This window comes from Falco peregrinus, chromosome 3 (assembly GCF_023634155.1).
Source record: "Falco peregrinus isolate bFalPer1 chromosome 3, bFalPer1.pri, whole genome shotgun sequence".
Taxonomy (NCBI): domain Eukaryota; kingdom Metazoa; phylum Chordata; class Aves; order Falconiformes; family Falconidae; genus Falco; species Falco peregrinus.
Window position 1 is genome coordinate 12,049,436 of NC_073723.1, and position 14,624 is coordinate 12,064,059.

Below are 14,624 nucleotides of genomic sequence, written 5' to 3' on the forward strand. Positions count from 1 at the left end.
CTTTCCTTTAGCAGCCCCAGCCAAACTTTAAAGAATTTCTAACCACTGTAGGTTCTTTTTTTTTTTTTTTTTTAAGATATTTGATCATGATGCCTTTAGCAGATTTAATTTTGAAAACGAGGTGATGTAAGGAATTTTGGCAGAAAAAAAAAAGCCACCCACAAAAGACTAGGAGGACCACTGTTTCACACCCAGAGAACAACTGTTGCACATTGGTTCTGTTGAGCTTGTACAAGCGCGATCTTCTGCAATGAAAAACCCGGTAAAGTAAAAAGTCCTGTAGGTGCGTGTCCCTTCAGGGGCTGGGCCCTGCGCCGGGGTGCGGGGTGGCGGAGCCCCGCGAGCGCTGCCGTGCCGCCACCGCCCGCTGGGCCCGGGGCTTGTGCAGGGCCGAGGGGCGAGAACCGGCCCGCCGGGGCGCCCGGCCGGGGTCGGAGCCGCGGCCACGAAGGGAACGGCGGCGGCAGCGCTAAGCCGTGCCCGTGGGGGCGGGGGGGCGGCGGCGGCGGCGCCGGGGAGGCAGCCGCTGGGGCGCGGGGCGCACGGCGCTGAGGGGCGGGGGCAGGGCGCCGGCGGGAGGGCAGGCGCGGCCCCGCCGCCCGGGGCAGGGGCAGGTCTTGGCCCGGCCGGGCAGGCGCCGGCAGCCGCCGAGGGTGCCGGTGTCCCCGCCGGCCCGAGCGGGGATGGCCGCGCCGGTGCGGGGGAGGCGGGACCCAGTGACGGTCCCCGCGCGCGCTCTCCCGGGCGCTCGGGGGCGGCTGCCGCCGGCGGGACCCGGCCCGGCGCGTGCCGGACCTGCCCCTCCCTCCCGCCCGCCCCGCCCCGCCCCCCCGCCCCGCCGCCCCCAGCCCCACGCACACGCACGCACCCACACACGCCGCCACCCACACGCGGTCACGCTCCCTCACACGCACACGCCGCCGGCGCGGCTCCGGAGCGCGGCGGAGAGAGGCGGCCGCGCCGGGTCACCTTCCCGGCCTCTGGCAGCGGGAAGGGCGCCCTCGCCGCCATCCGCCGCTTCGGGCCGGCCCGGCCCCGGGTGAGCGGATGCCCCGGGCCGGCGCGGGCATGAGCTGCGCAGAGGGGAGCGTCGTCCTCCCTCCCGGGGAGCCGCAGCCGGACCGCGCCGCCCCGCTGGAGCTGCCGGCCGCAGCGGGGGACGAGAGCGGGGACAGCCCGGAGGAGGGAGACAGCGGCGGCCCCAGCGCTGGCGAGGGCCGGAGGGGCGGCTCGGAGAGCGGCCGCGCCGAGGCGGGGGCCGCCGGCGGCGACAAACCCGAGACCCGCTCGGTGTGCAGCAGCGAGAGCGGCAGCGGCAGCCACCCCGGCGGGGCCGGCCCCATCTGCAAGATCTGCTTCCAGGGCCCCGAGCAGGTGAGGAGAGCGGGGCGGGCGGGCAGCTCCCCGCGCCCAGCGCGGACGGGCCGCTCCCCTCACCGCCCACCGCCCCCGAGGCGGCATTGGCGGGGGCCGGCGGCGGGCGGGCGGGCGTCGGGGAGCGATCAGCACCAGGGACAGGGCTCGCCCCGCCGGCCCCGCGCCCGCCCCGCCGGCCCCGCGCCCGCCCCGCCGGCCCCGCGCCCGCCCCGCCGGCCCCGCGCCCGCCCCGCCGGCCCCGCGCCCGCCCCGCCGGCCCCGCGCCCGCCCCGCCGGCCCCGCGCCCGCCCCGCCGGCCGGGCTGCTGCCCTCTGCCGCCCTCGCCGTGCTGCCTGCCGAGCGCGGCCGGCGCCCTGGCGGGGACAGCCCTCCCCGAAGCGGGCGTTGCGAGCCTCAGCTGCTGTACGAGGCGGTGTGACAAACGCTTGGGGCAATTGTGAGCCGGCGCAGAGCTCCAGGACCGTTCCGAGATGTGTTATGGCTGGCTTGCACGCCGTGTAGTCTTCCTGCCATCACGCTCGCTGGCTGTCCCTTCGGGGACTTTAAACAATACGAATTTCTCAGGTGTCCATTAGACTTTCAAATGAGAGTGTTAGCTTACAGGTAGTGCTGGGAAGACCTCCAGGTATCTCCTCTGTCATTGCATTACTGGACACAATATCAGTGGTGGATCCGTAGCTAGCGTTTTGTAGCTTGTCTTGTCGTTTAGCTAAAAAAAGATATCTTTCCGAGGAAAGAGAAAAGCTGGTTTATGTAATTCAGAAATATGTGAACTACTGGGGGAAGTATTTAGTTACATTATTTGGGGTGCTGCCAGGCTAGCTGGACAGTGCGGAGCCCGGCTCCAAGAGCACAGTTCTCTGACGTCACCCGTTTCTCTCCTAGCGATGACTGCAAATAACAGTTGGAACAATGCATGTAATCACTTTCAGTACCGTTTGAGGTATTTGAAAGGGCTAATGCTACTGTTGCTTGATGCACAGTAATCTTTCACTTGTTTCACATATGTATGTGTACATACATAGACAGTTCTCTGGCTTTGCCTCATTAGAAGCACTTAGACTTTTTAAGACAGTTTAATTTTTGAGTATATACATGCTTTTTCACGTATTAAAGTTTAGACCAGTTCATTGTTATACACCTATAAATATTTTGGTATTGAATGTGCAGGTACATAAAAGATTCCTTTAAAATGAATGTTTCTGTGTTGCCTTTTCAGGGTGAATTGTTAAATCCGTGCCGCTGTGACGGGTCAGTGCGATACACGCATCAGCTTTGCCTGTTAAAGTGGATAAGTGAAAGAGGGTCATGGACCTGTGAACTCTGCTGTTACAGATATCATGTTATAGCAATTAAAATGAAAAAGCCTTGCCAGGTAATTTGTTTGTTTGTTTTTAAAAATATGTCTTTCCAGTCATTTTTAAAATCAAAATGATTCTTAGGTTTATTTCAAAGTTTTTGGAAAATACAGTGGAAGAGCCTGTATACTTCACCAGTTAGCACTTGCACCCACTTGAAGTTAGCTTTAAGACCAGTCACTTATTAAAATGTGCAGTCGTTTGATTCTGTTACATTCTTCTAGCTTTTCGCTTGCCATAGAAATGGTCTTCAGAGTTTGATAAATTCTCTAATTAGATGTCATACTGAGACATGACAGAACAACTCAGATCTCCCTGATTCACTTTCTAAATTTTAAACATGCCTTCATAGTTTGTTAAATAGTCAGAGGTTGTGAAATCAATTTTTCAATTGTGAAATTCATTTTTCAAGCTTTGGGTCCAGAGGAGAGAGGCAAAGAAGATTTCTGTTGCCTGTGTATTCATCTATTGTAAAAAAGTAAAAGTGACTTTTCAGTCTTGGCACAATCCAGAGTAGCAAAATGCTCTGTTAAGTTTGTCCACCAATAGCTGTTTCAGAAGCTGAAACATGCAGTAACATTTTTCACAGCTCCCTTTTAATAGCATCACAACGTGCAGCTGGAAGTTAGAACATTATAGTGGTAGTGTGTTCAGGGAGAGGGGAGGGAAAACTCAAAGCTTCAGCAAATCTGTTAGGGAAGCCTTGATACCACTTTGCATATCAGAATTCTTTAGAGGCTTAAAATTCCATCCTAGAAATTGTATTTCATAAGATCGGAGGAACACATTTAGTAAGATAATTGAATCTTTTTCCAGTTTTGATTCTATGAGCTCAGCGTTGGTGGAGCTCTTGAAGGCCAGAGGATGCGGGCCATTCTTCTGTGCCTGCGTTTGATTGGAGTTTTATAGAAAACTTGGATGGGAATGGCAGTTGTGTGAGCATGATAAGCATTCCTTGGATGTAAGATAACTGACATATTTGCTTACAGCTGTTTAGAATAGGTGCAAGTACTTTCAGACCCAGTTTGACTTCAAGCTTCTCCTTCATGAATCCACAAAGGAAACTTTTTGATAAGCTTTCCTGGATAGAATCTTTATGATGTAAAAAAGTAATGGATTTGAAAATGCTCCAGAAAATGAAAGTGGTGGATTCTACATAGACTTTATCTGGTGGTTTGGCATGGGATTCTATTTGATCCTATTGGCTTATTTTAATCTTTAAAAAATCTTTATTTCTTGTATATCCAGAACAATCTCATCCTTGTCCTAGCAAAGGATATATTACCAACAGTTTGCAATGGTAGTCTCTGAAAATTGTTTTTTTGACAGCAAAGACCTGACACAGTTGCCTGCAAAGAGGCATCTAGTACTGTTCTGAGATGTCACAAGGTAGCCAAAATGCCTACACAGGATAGCAGATATGATGCAACTTATGACCTGGAACTCTGGAACTGCAGCTGGAAGCCAAGTGAGATTATAAAGGACCTCTGAAATGTCATTGGACACTTATCTGTGGACAACAGAACCAAGCCCCAGTTTGAAAAACAGCTATTAAATTTCTGTGGAAAACAAAAGCAAAGAAGAAAGAAAGCATCAGTAGGTGACACAGTAGACAACAATGTTTGGCCAAGCCAAAGCGAAGTACAAAGAAACCGAAGAACCAAAAGTTAAATGCCATTCTTTTCCTGAGTTATGGCACTTTTTGGGGAGGGGTGGGAACTAGATTCGTGTTTCTCTTTCAATAGCTTAAAAAGTACTTGATTTATTCTTAACCCCATCTTTCATTTTTAATGTAAATTATTTAAGTCTATCCTTTTTTATTCTTGAAAAAACAGCATGCAAAAACATTTCATGGAGTTGCATACTCAAATAATGTTAGGCATACATTCCTGACACCCAAAGGGTCATGCAGTACCTTTCTCATTTTCCTACACTGAATATTCCTTTTGTAGTTACAGAATCTAAAAGGAAGTCTCAAAACTGTGGCCATCTGTTTATTTTTATAAGGGTGATCAGTCTTACAATGCCCTCGCTCTTCTCCCATGTTGTTGAGTATGATAGTATTGGCCATTTTTAACAGCTGTCTTGATTTAAGCTTTTGGGCACGTTCTGATTCATTTGCTTGACTACACAAAAGCCTGTTTTAAGGTAACTTTTCGGCCAGGTTTATTAGAAAGCTAAGGCCTAGACCATACAACACAGAAGCAGTTTACATCTTCATTGAGGTATTAATGTACTTTAAAGTTCCCAAGCAAGCAAGATTTCTTATATTACATTAGATACAATATTTGGACAGGAGTAGTTCACTCTCTCTACAGCTAGTAGTCTGCCTCAGTCCATGCTCTCAATCGCTACCAGTCTTTTACTTATTAGATCTGTGTAGGCAGTGTCATAAAAGAGAACAAGGATGCTGTTTCCCAAAATAACTTTTTCTATGCAGATTTACACTAGCTCCTCAGGTTTACTTTTGCATCATGTATTTATGGAATGGAACAATGCATAGGGAGTTAAGAATAGGAGATTTTTCTATGTTTTCTTCCAGTACACTGGAATAGATGTGAATATTCCATTTAATATCTAACATTTTCTATGGTTTCTGTTGCTTCATGGCAGGGAAAGTAATCCCAAAGGGGGGCCTCTTTGGAGGCAGTACATTCAAGGAACAAAATTTATTATGGTAAGTGACTATTCCAATAGAAATTTTTCCAGTGTCACTTTTTATATTTCAGCAACTACCACCTAATTCACTTTTAAGAGCCTGATCCTGGAAACGCATAGACTTTAAATATAGGAATAGGTCTTCAAACATAAAAAATAACAAATTAATCGATGGGCTAATAGTGGAGGTTGGGCATATAAACAAGTTGATGATGTTTGATACGGTGTTTCACAAAGAAATGCAGATTTGATTTTTTTTCAGTATCCTTCTCAGGATCTTATCAGAAAGACATTTAAAATTGCACTAGTCTTTTAATGGAAGCGCATGTTCATGTTGCTGGACTTGCTCCTTACGGTGGGGTGGAATTTGATCCCATAATAGGCAAGGTTATATTAATAACTAGAACCCCTCCAAAACTATAATGAAGGGAGCTGGAATAAATATTGCTTTGATGGTTTGAGCAGGGAGTTTTGGAAGGTTTTTGAAACCACTTAAAAAAGAGGGACAAACTTTAAATGTCTGACTTGCAAGATAAACCCACTTAGAATTACATTTTAGATTAACAAAGAGAAAGAAAGCACAAGCAGAAATATTTTTATATTTGTTTGTTAAGCTCTGTAATTTGCACAGATTTCCTTCCTAAAGGAAATGTAAACAGATTGCTTTATTGCTGCTTTTTAATTATTAAGCTGTTAGCAAATTAGTTCAGTAGGCTTGCAGTTAAGCATGAATGTATATGAAAGAATGTAAATTCTCTTGTAAGATTTGAAAATACTGTTTAAAGTGGAATATAGTCATACAAAGGCTGAGAAAATAGACTTTGGTGCTAAACCCGATCATTTCTATAAAGGTGAACAATAAAGATATTTAGAGAAAAGCCTTTTCCAGACTGTTACTGTAGTCTGTCATAAAATAGTATTCTGTTAGATGTTTAATATATCCTGTGCTTCTGTTCACTGAAACATTATATTCTGGTACTCTAGATGAACTGGACCCATTCCAAAAGTGATACAGTAGATTGGTGTGCTAATTTAAGAGCTAATTGTGTAGCAATTCAACACCTTATCTGACATCAGGAAAATCACAGAGCAGTTATTTTAAAAAGTAAATTCTTAATTATCAAGTCTGATTTCTTAATGTAGACAATAAATTAAGGTTGTACTTAGTATTATTTAAGCAAATATGTAGTTACTGGAGATGGAATGTGGCTCATGAGTTCAGTGGTTTTCAGTGGCCCAAATTGTGATTACTAACATGTGACATGTTCAGCATAAAAATTACTCTTGCTAACAGTTTTCATGAATTACAGGTTCAATTTTTCAACTCTTGTTAATGTAAGTAGCCCTCACTCATGTGAGTAATCTCAATAGCATCAATTAGATAAGCATGAGCCAGACTATAGCAGACTGCGTGTACGTACATGCATGTTATATTAAAAAGTGCAAAAGTCAAGTTCTTCAGATACTTCAGTATGGAGGCCAGTGTCCAGCAAATATGCATAATGAATGTTTAGTAAATTGCTAATGACTCTGCTCAGTTGGATGAATGCATTTACTCTTTGTAGGCATAACTAAGAAGGGGAAAGGGAGAAGGCTCAAATCTCTAATTGTGCTTTTTAAACCACACTATGTACTAAACAACAATCTACTAATGTTGCTGCTGTTAAATTGCCTGTAATGAAGATCAGGAGAATACATTGTGCTGTTCAATATGTCAATGTACACAAAGAACAAAAAGGATTGTCCCAGTCTTGGACCATTTACAAAGAAGTTTGAACAAGGGGTAAGGGACAAGTCTATGGGGATATGTAAAACCAGCGGTGTCTGTACACTAACGATTTTTAACTATCATTGAGTTTTTGGCATCTCAAATGACATGAGTTTTAAGGTGCCTCTTGAAAAGAAAAGAATGAAGCTTTGCAGACACCCTTTGAGTGTGGAGGCTGTATGGAAGGGCTATTAGAAAATAAACCACTTGGCTGAGATAGGTATCGTGAACTGAACAGAAATGAGATTCATTATCTGACTAGTCATTAGAAGGTAATTAATATGGCATGAAAAGCCTGGAAGGACTTAAACAATCAAGTCAAATATTTTTTATTTGATGTGATGGGGAAGAGAGGATCCAGCATAGCAGAGAAAGAAGGGCAGTAACATGGTCAAAGTAGGAGACTAAAAAAAATTGTATTTGAAGCAGTCTTGTGGTTGCTGAGAAAATTACATTTGTCATGAGCTTAAAAGCTGTGTTACAGTAACTGAAACATAAGATGAAAGCGAGGATGAGAAATTAATTTTTAATGTATGAATAGTCTTAGATATGCTACATGGAAAGCACATGCAAGTTTTAGAAATACTGTGAACAGGCCGATTCAAATAGATATGTACATTTAATTCCTGGGTTACATGACAGATTCATAAATTGGAGGATGAATCTGTACTGCTTGAGGAAGGCTGGGGCATCAAAATCTTAGAGATTTTAATGAACTTAAATGTACGGTAAGATCTGTACAAAAGGTGTCAGAAGCAGACAAATGTTTTAGTTTTGAAAGGAGAGAGAAGTCTGAAACAGAAAAGTAGATTTGTCAGTCATTAGCATAGATACAGTAGCTGTACTCACACTTTTTTTTTTTTCCTAAGCACCTACTTTGGCCACTTCTAGGGAGGAGTTACTAGACTAGACCGACCTTTCAGTTTGATGCACTCTGAGTAGTTTCAGTAACATGCACTAGGTAGATGCTCGTGATCACGATCAGTTCTAAGTAGCGTGCTTGATGAGTCTAGAAGCAAAAGGATAGCAGGGCTGTTGAAGGGGCCAGTGGTGTCAAAGTTGTGGATTTTTTCTGTGGTGGGAAAGGCAAAATATATTTCCAGTGTACTTTCTGGGAAAAATCTCAAGGTAAATGAGAGACTGAAAAAGAGAGTTGGGGTAAGCAGGTGGATCAGGAGTAAGGACAAAATTATGTCACTGGTGTAAGGTAGAGAGAATATAGAAGAAGAGAGGACAGTAAAAAATTCATTACTGCTGGAAAGGACAGAAATGCAAAAATGGAAGGCATCAGAGAGAAAATGCTAAGGGGATGATGAATTTCATGTTGCATGATGTTATCTTTGTTTTCTTGTAATTAACACACAGAGAGACTCAGATAAATGGAATAGTCAGTTGAAAAATAAAGGCAACAAAGAGATGTGGAGACAAAAGTCAGTTAAGCTTGAGAAATAAATTTGGTTAGCCATTCAAGTGAGAGAACAAATTTGTCACGGAGCAAGTGAGCAGGCCACTGGTGTACTACTGGCATCCTAGGGCCAAAATATCTGGCTGGTAGCATACGGAGCTGAAAGAGTGCAAGATGAACATCACAGTGGAAAGGAGGAACAAGACTGTAGACTCTTTAGAAGGATGGAGAGAATTGCTAACTAATGACTAGTAAGAGGGAATGGGATGGAAGAATCATCAGTACCAACCAATGATCTGAAAGTCATGAAATAATGAAGAGTCATATGTGAATAAATGAACTGATTCTGTCAAAGTCATACCACAGTGAGAGTTTAGTAGGGATAAAGAAGAGCTAATAACAAAAGGCTAGATACAGATCTAGGTGAAAAGCTAATCAAAACAATGAACAGCCATTTGTTGACTATGAACACTGAAGCATAATTGTAAGTCTGATAAAGAGAGATTATATTCATCTGAGGGGTCACAGCAGTCATCAACATAGGAGTTGAAGCCATCAGGAAGGAACATGGGAGATTATAAAGAGAGTCAAGAATTGAAACTGGAAAGATGAAGTAGAAAGGGATTAAGTGCACAGAAAATAGAAGCTTGAAAGAGGGGACCGATTTTGTATTAGAGTCCTATATGAAAGAATGGAGAGTGATGAAGGGGGTGAAGATTTAGGTCAGAACTGCCCAAACTTGGAAACCAACTGTTTGAAACCTATGATTCAGTTAAGAAACTTAGATATTTCTAGTCTAGTTGGGATTTTAATATTGTCTGGCAAAACTTAGGCTTTCTTGCTGGTTGGAAGGGACCAAGATGGAAACAGTGATCTAGAAGGTGTAGTTAATATCTGGGATTTTGCGACAATGGTTGGAGTGCCACCAGCAAACACCTGAGATCCGCTTTCCTGATTCTCTGTGTGTTCACACTTTGCTAGGTGGAACATTTGGTCAAAAATGGCATCTCAACTGATAGAACTCAGGAAATCTGTTATTTTTGTCAGAGCATCAGCTATAGCATGCAGGGAGATAGGCAAGCCACTCTGGTGCTCACATCTGCCTATTTAAGATAGGGGATTACCACTAAAATAATTAGGCAAAGAAATGGTGATTATGGCATAGAGAACAATTTTGTACTAACGTGTACAGTGATTTTAAACTAGTTCTCTTACTTTCACTTAGGCAGTTCTTTGGACTTCTAAAGTATATACTAAGGTAATCAAATACCTACACAAAAACAGAGCCTGTTTTGAAGGTATGTGGATGCCTGCCCCTCTTATGTTATTCTTTTACTTCCCATAGCTTATTAAAAAAGCAATTGTTTCTTGTTTTAACCTGTGGAATGCCTAAGTTGTGCTCAGGGCAGTTTGACTGCTTGAACAGTGTGAAACAACAGTTAGCACATTCTAAAGTGTGAACTGTACTTGGAAATAAAGTTTTAATTACAAGTGTCATCCTGATCTAGTAGTAAGGTATATAGATATAGATTTTAAAAGTGTCATTAACTTGGTGTATTAAATAGTGGATTAAGTTGGATTCCTTTGCACCTAAGGTTTTCATGGAGCAAAATGACTAGCATGAAACATGGTGCCAGGCTGTTATTTGGAGTAGGTTTTCAAAATATCTTGAGTAGCAGTTATTACTGGAATTATAAGGATAAACAATGTATGTACAGCAGATGCCATTAGAAAAATACATCCAAAAGTAAAGGGCAGTGTGAATGGGAATCAAGATTGCTACATATACATAGTTACTGCCATTTTAAATGCTTAGGCTATCTAAGTAAAAATGCAAGGCTTAAGATATCTTAAGGGACCTGCTTTGAGGAACCTTTGAGTTCCTGGGTTTTGTAATTTTTTTGTCTGTTTGATTGGATACTTTACCAACAACTTGATCTTCTAGCCTAAAATTGATGAGATTTATTTAGTGATGAATGATTTGTGAGTTTTTCAGATGCAAATTTTCGTCTTTTCGTCTTATGTCCAAAATCCTGATTATTCAGGTCTTTAATTCCTATCAACAGAGACTAGTGAAAAACTTTGTAATCAAGCACTGGTTGTTCCAGCATGCTGCTTCTATTAATATGAAAACTTGTTAATAAATGCTAGTGTACTGCTTTTATACCTCTTGTCTATGATTCCTTAGCTCATGCTTATTTGACAATGTAAGTAGCCGGCCCTGAGCTCCAAGTACTGTCATAACCTCCTGACTTCTCTACCAGTCATGCTATGTCAACTGTGAAGTGCCACTGTAGTCTTTTCCACAACTGAAATTTGTCAAAGAAAGTTTTATTAAATTCATTTTGAAACTTCCTTTTAATGCTTCTTGGGTTTGAATGTTGGTCAGTTTGCATTGGACTTCAGTGCTTCATCTGAATGACTGACAGTTGTGCTAACATACTTCTTTCTTAAAGTGTTCAACTGGGGAGACAGCTTTTACACCTATTGCACTTCGATTTTTTTTTAAATGTTTGTCCCATATATAGATTCAAATTGGATATTTAGTATTCAGTGAAGTCTTTCTTACTGCTTCAGCAATGTGCAGAGGGCAGCCCCTTCCTCCTTTCATGCCAGCAGTGCAACAGCGAAAGAACAATTTGACCTCAGTTCTTTTGAAGTATTTGTCTGAGTCAGAGCACTCTCATTGTGAGTTTTGCCTGCATGGCTTTTTCCATAGGGTTCTTTGCTTTTCGTTTTAAACTATTTCATCTTTCCCTTTTATTTTCTTTATTTCTACATTTCTTTTTCCTGCTTCTTTTGTTTACATTTCAGTAAAGCTGATGGAGAATGACTATTCCAGTTTTAGCCACATGCTGTTTCCTTTCTCCTTATTATTCTGCCCACCGTGCTCCACCCCCCCCACCCCCCCCCCCCCCCCCCCCCCCCCATGTTTTTGCATATTTTTCTAGCAGTGCCTTCCCTCCAGGGCAGTCTTGAATTTTGCCATTTCTGTGATAAGCAAATTTCCAGCACAGGAATACATCATATTGATACCCAAATAAAGTATATTACTGGATGGAGGCTATTTCCTGAGCTAAAGCTAGGGCTCATTTCTCATGTCTTTTATGCCCAAAGAACAGATATAATAAAAAAATAATTCCTAGTAGTTTCAGAAAGTCATGAACCTTACCATCAAGATGAAATACTTGGTAGCTTCATGTGTATTTAGCTATTTTGCTAATGCTGGAAGAGTATTCCAAGTGCTAAAAGGATATTTAAAAAGGCAAATTCCATAAAATTGGCATCCAGAAAACAGTATCTGTAGGAAATAAGAATAAACTTCAGTATGCCTTCTCTCCTTTCATATTAAGGAAGCTCCCTGTGCTCACCAGGCAAGAACAGACAGACAGTCTACTTCTTAATGGAATGCTTTATGTATCTCTCATTGCTATTATCTAAGCAATCTGCAATTTACAATCTACTATAACTTGTGGTTACTCCCAGCACATTGTGTTCCTCCTTGGATGACTAAATTCTGCATCTCAATTTCAGAGCTGCTTGAAAGAATCAGCATAACACTGATGTGAGCTCACTGTTTCATATCGGAATAATATGAATAGAATATAAGAGTCTTACGCTTCCAGCCTTTTCCTGCACTTGCAACACTGTCCTCCACATAAATTCCTTCTTTAGCGACCACGAGAATCATCAGAAGCTCCATTCAGCGTCACCTTCCCAAAAGGACAATTTGCCTGTATTTAAATGTACAATGATAACTTTAAATTCTGCTGAGACTTTATGAAGAGGGTCACTTTCTCCTCCAGTAGCATTTACGGAGTATTGCGTATCATCTCATTGCTTTCTGGGTGCTTGCACCAAATAGAAGTTTGATTAATTACTGATGCCTTCTGATATCTGTCAAACTTCAGGGAAAGGTCTTTGTATCGTCTACTGCTCAGTGGATGATAAGGAGAAGATCATCAAATGCATCTTCGGGATTTCAAAATCTTCTGCTTCAGTCTGCCCTTTCCTTCCTATAGCCTTGCATAAAAGATCTAGAAAATACATGAAATTGATGAGTATTCTAGGGAAATGTACCTGCTTCAGAGTTTCTCCACTGAGAGTCAATATTGTTACCATGTAATTGAATGTATAGAAATTTGTGGAAAAGCTGCTGTGCGTTCATGGGGGAGAGTTTATGGCTGTGGGGATTTGAGAAACTTCTTTTTCCTCTGGGCCTTTCCCTCAGGCTTTTGTAGATATGTCACTGATACAATCGTTGTGAACCTAGCCACTTCAGTCTTCTAGCCTAGCCTATTTCAGAAGAGAAAGTAGTTTCAGTAGTTTAAAGTTACTCTGTGATGTCTTGGTATTTATCACGTGACACAAGTGAATCCTTTTCTTCATGGTACAACTGTCATGCATCAGGTCCTCATGATAACCTTAAAGGCTCCTTTCTTCCTCATTTGGGTCCAGAGGTACAGGCTTCAAGTCTGTTTACTTAAAAATCACCTAGTATTTCCACAGTCATATGCCCTCTTGGACCCTGCATATCTCAAGTGTGACTAAGAAGCCATGCCTTTGTCCCAGCGTCACTCTCTCCTTCCTTTCCATCTTTTCTTAACTCTGCTGATGAATTGGCCGGGTTATCTAAGTACTGAACCATTGCTGCTTCTGATATATGAATTCTTAAGGATGTGACCCTTAGTTATGACATTAAATTTCTCACTATTTCTCTACTCCCCCCAGTAACTATACTGACCACTCCTTTTCCAGTATTGCGACAGAAGTCAGGAAGATTCTTGGGATAGAGACCTGCTTCAGGAGGAGTTACACTGTCTTTTTTTTTTTCTTTTTTCTTCTGGTAATCAAGGCTTAATTCAATTCACTTTAAGGGAATCATAAAATCATAGGATGGTTTGGGTTGGAAGGGGACTTCTTAAAGATCATCTAGTTCCATCCCCCGCTGCCATGGGCAGGGACACCTTCCACTAGATGAAGTTGCTCAAAGCCCCGTCCAGCCTGGCCTGAACACTTCCAGGGATGGGGCATCCACAGCTTCTCTGGGCAACCTGTTCTGGTGCCTCACCACTCTCACAGTAAATAATTTCTTCCTCATATCTAAATTAAATGTACCCTCTTTTGGTTGAAAACCATTAAACCTCATCCTCTCACTACACTCCCTGATAAAGACTCCCTCCCCATCTTTCCTGTAGGTCCTCTTAGGAGAAAGAAGGTTTTGTAGAATGTTTTATGATATGAAAAAGAAAATTACTTTATGTAGTTAAATGACTTCATTTACAAACTCAGATTAATTTTGGAATTTGCATTGCTCTGAAGGGGTGATTAATTTGCATCTCATGATTATTTTTATTAATAAAACAAAGGACTTTCTGAAAATTTCTGTATGTGCTAGAAGGCCGCTATCCAACTGCTCAGTCAGTCTGTGCCACTCAGCATTTCTGCAGGGTGTTGTGTGTCCAGAATAGCAGCTGCTTAGCTGCCTGCTGGAGAATTCCACCACTGGACTTAGTTAACGTGTTGGCTGAGAGCCTGAGCTGTTTCACTTAGGTGGACCATGAGCAGGCATCCAAAAGTGGCATTCTAAAAAGCTGTTCTTCTATTGGAAAGTTGCTGATGCTTGTTTTCACAGTCACCAAAAATACCAACCTTTCTCCTTCAGCACTGAGGCTGCCCACTCATTCCCAGTTCCCTGACTGGAGAAATGATGATTCCTTCCTTTGATCTCTCCCTTACGATCCAATATGAGTTAAGGCCAATACAGCAGAAAGGGTTCTTTTCACTACAGCACGGCAAAAGTTGTCTGTTGTTTGTGTCAGAATACTGGCCATTTTCCTGATTTTTTTTTCATATAATTTTTTTGGATATTGAGCCATTGACAATATTCTCTACTTCAGAGCTGGATTCTGGGTAAGTTATTAACAGTCAGCCAAGTCTGACTGGGCAAACCTACCTGGAGAAGAGTATTAGGTCCTCCCCTTCCCATATCTGAGCCAGTTATCTCTTCGCGTGCTTTGAGCTATGAGATCTTATACTAGTTATTTCACAGTGCTGA

The 14,624-nt window shown here is 42.8% G+C and overlaps 1 protein-coding gene across 1 annotated transcript in view; it reads left to right on the top strand.

The window, feature by feature from the left end:
• Positions 1 to 857: 857 nt before the first annotated feature.
• Positions 858 to 14,624, top strand: part of MARCHF11 (membrane associated ring-CH-type finger 11) — a 36,288-nt gene continuing 22,521 nt past the window's right edge. Inside the window, exons 1-2 of the mRNA XM_055801048.1 lie at positions 858 to 1,374; positions 2,597 to 2,752. Of these exons, the coding sequence (XP_055657023.1) occupies positions 1,048 to 1,374; positions 2,597 to 2,752 (483 nt within the window). The 5' untranslated portion in view covers positions 858 to 1,047. The remainder of the gene's footprint in view (positions 1,375 to 2,596; positions 2,753 to 14,624) is intronic.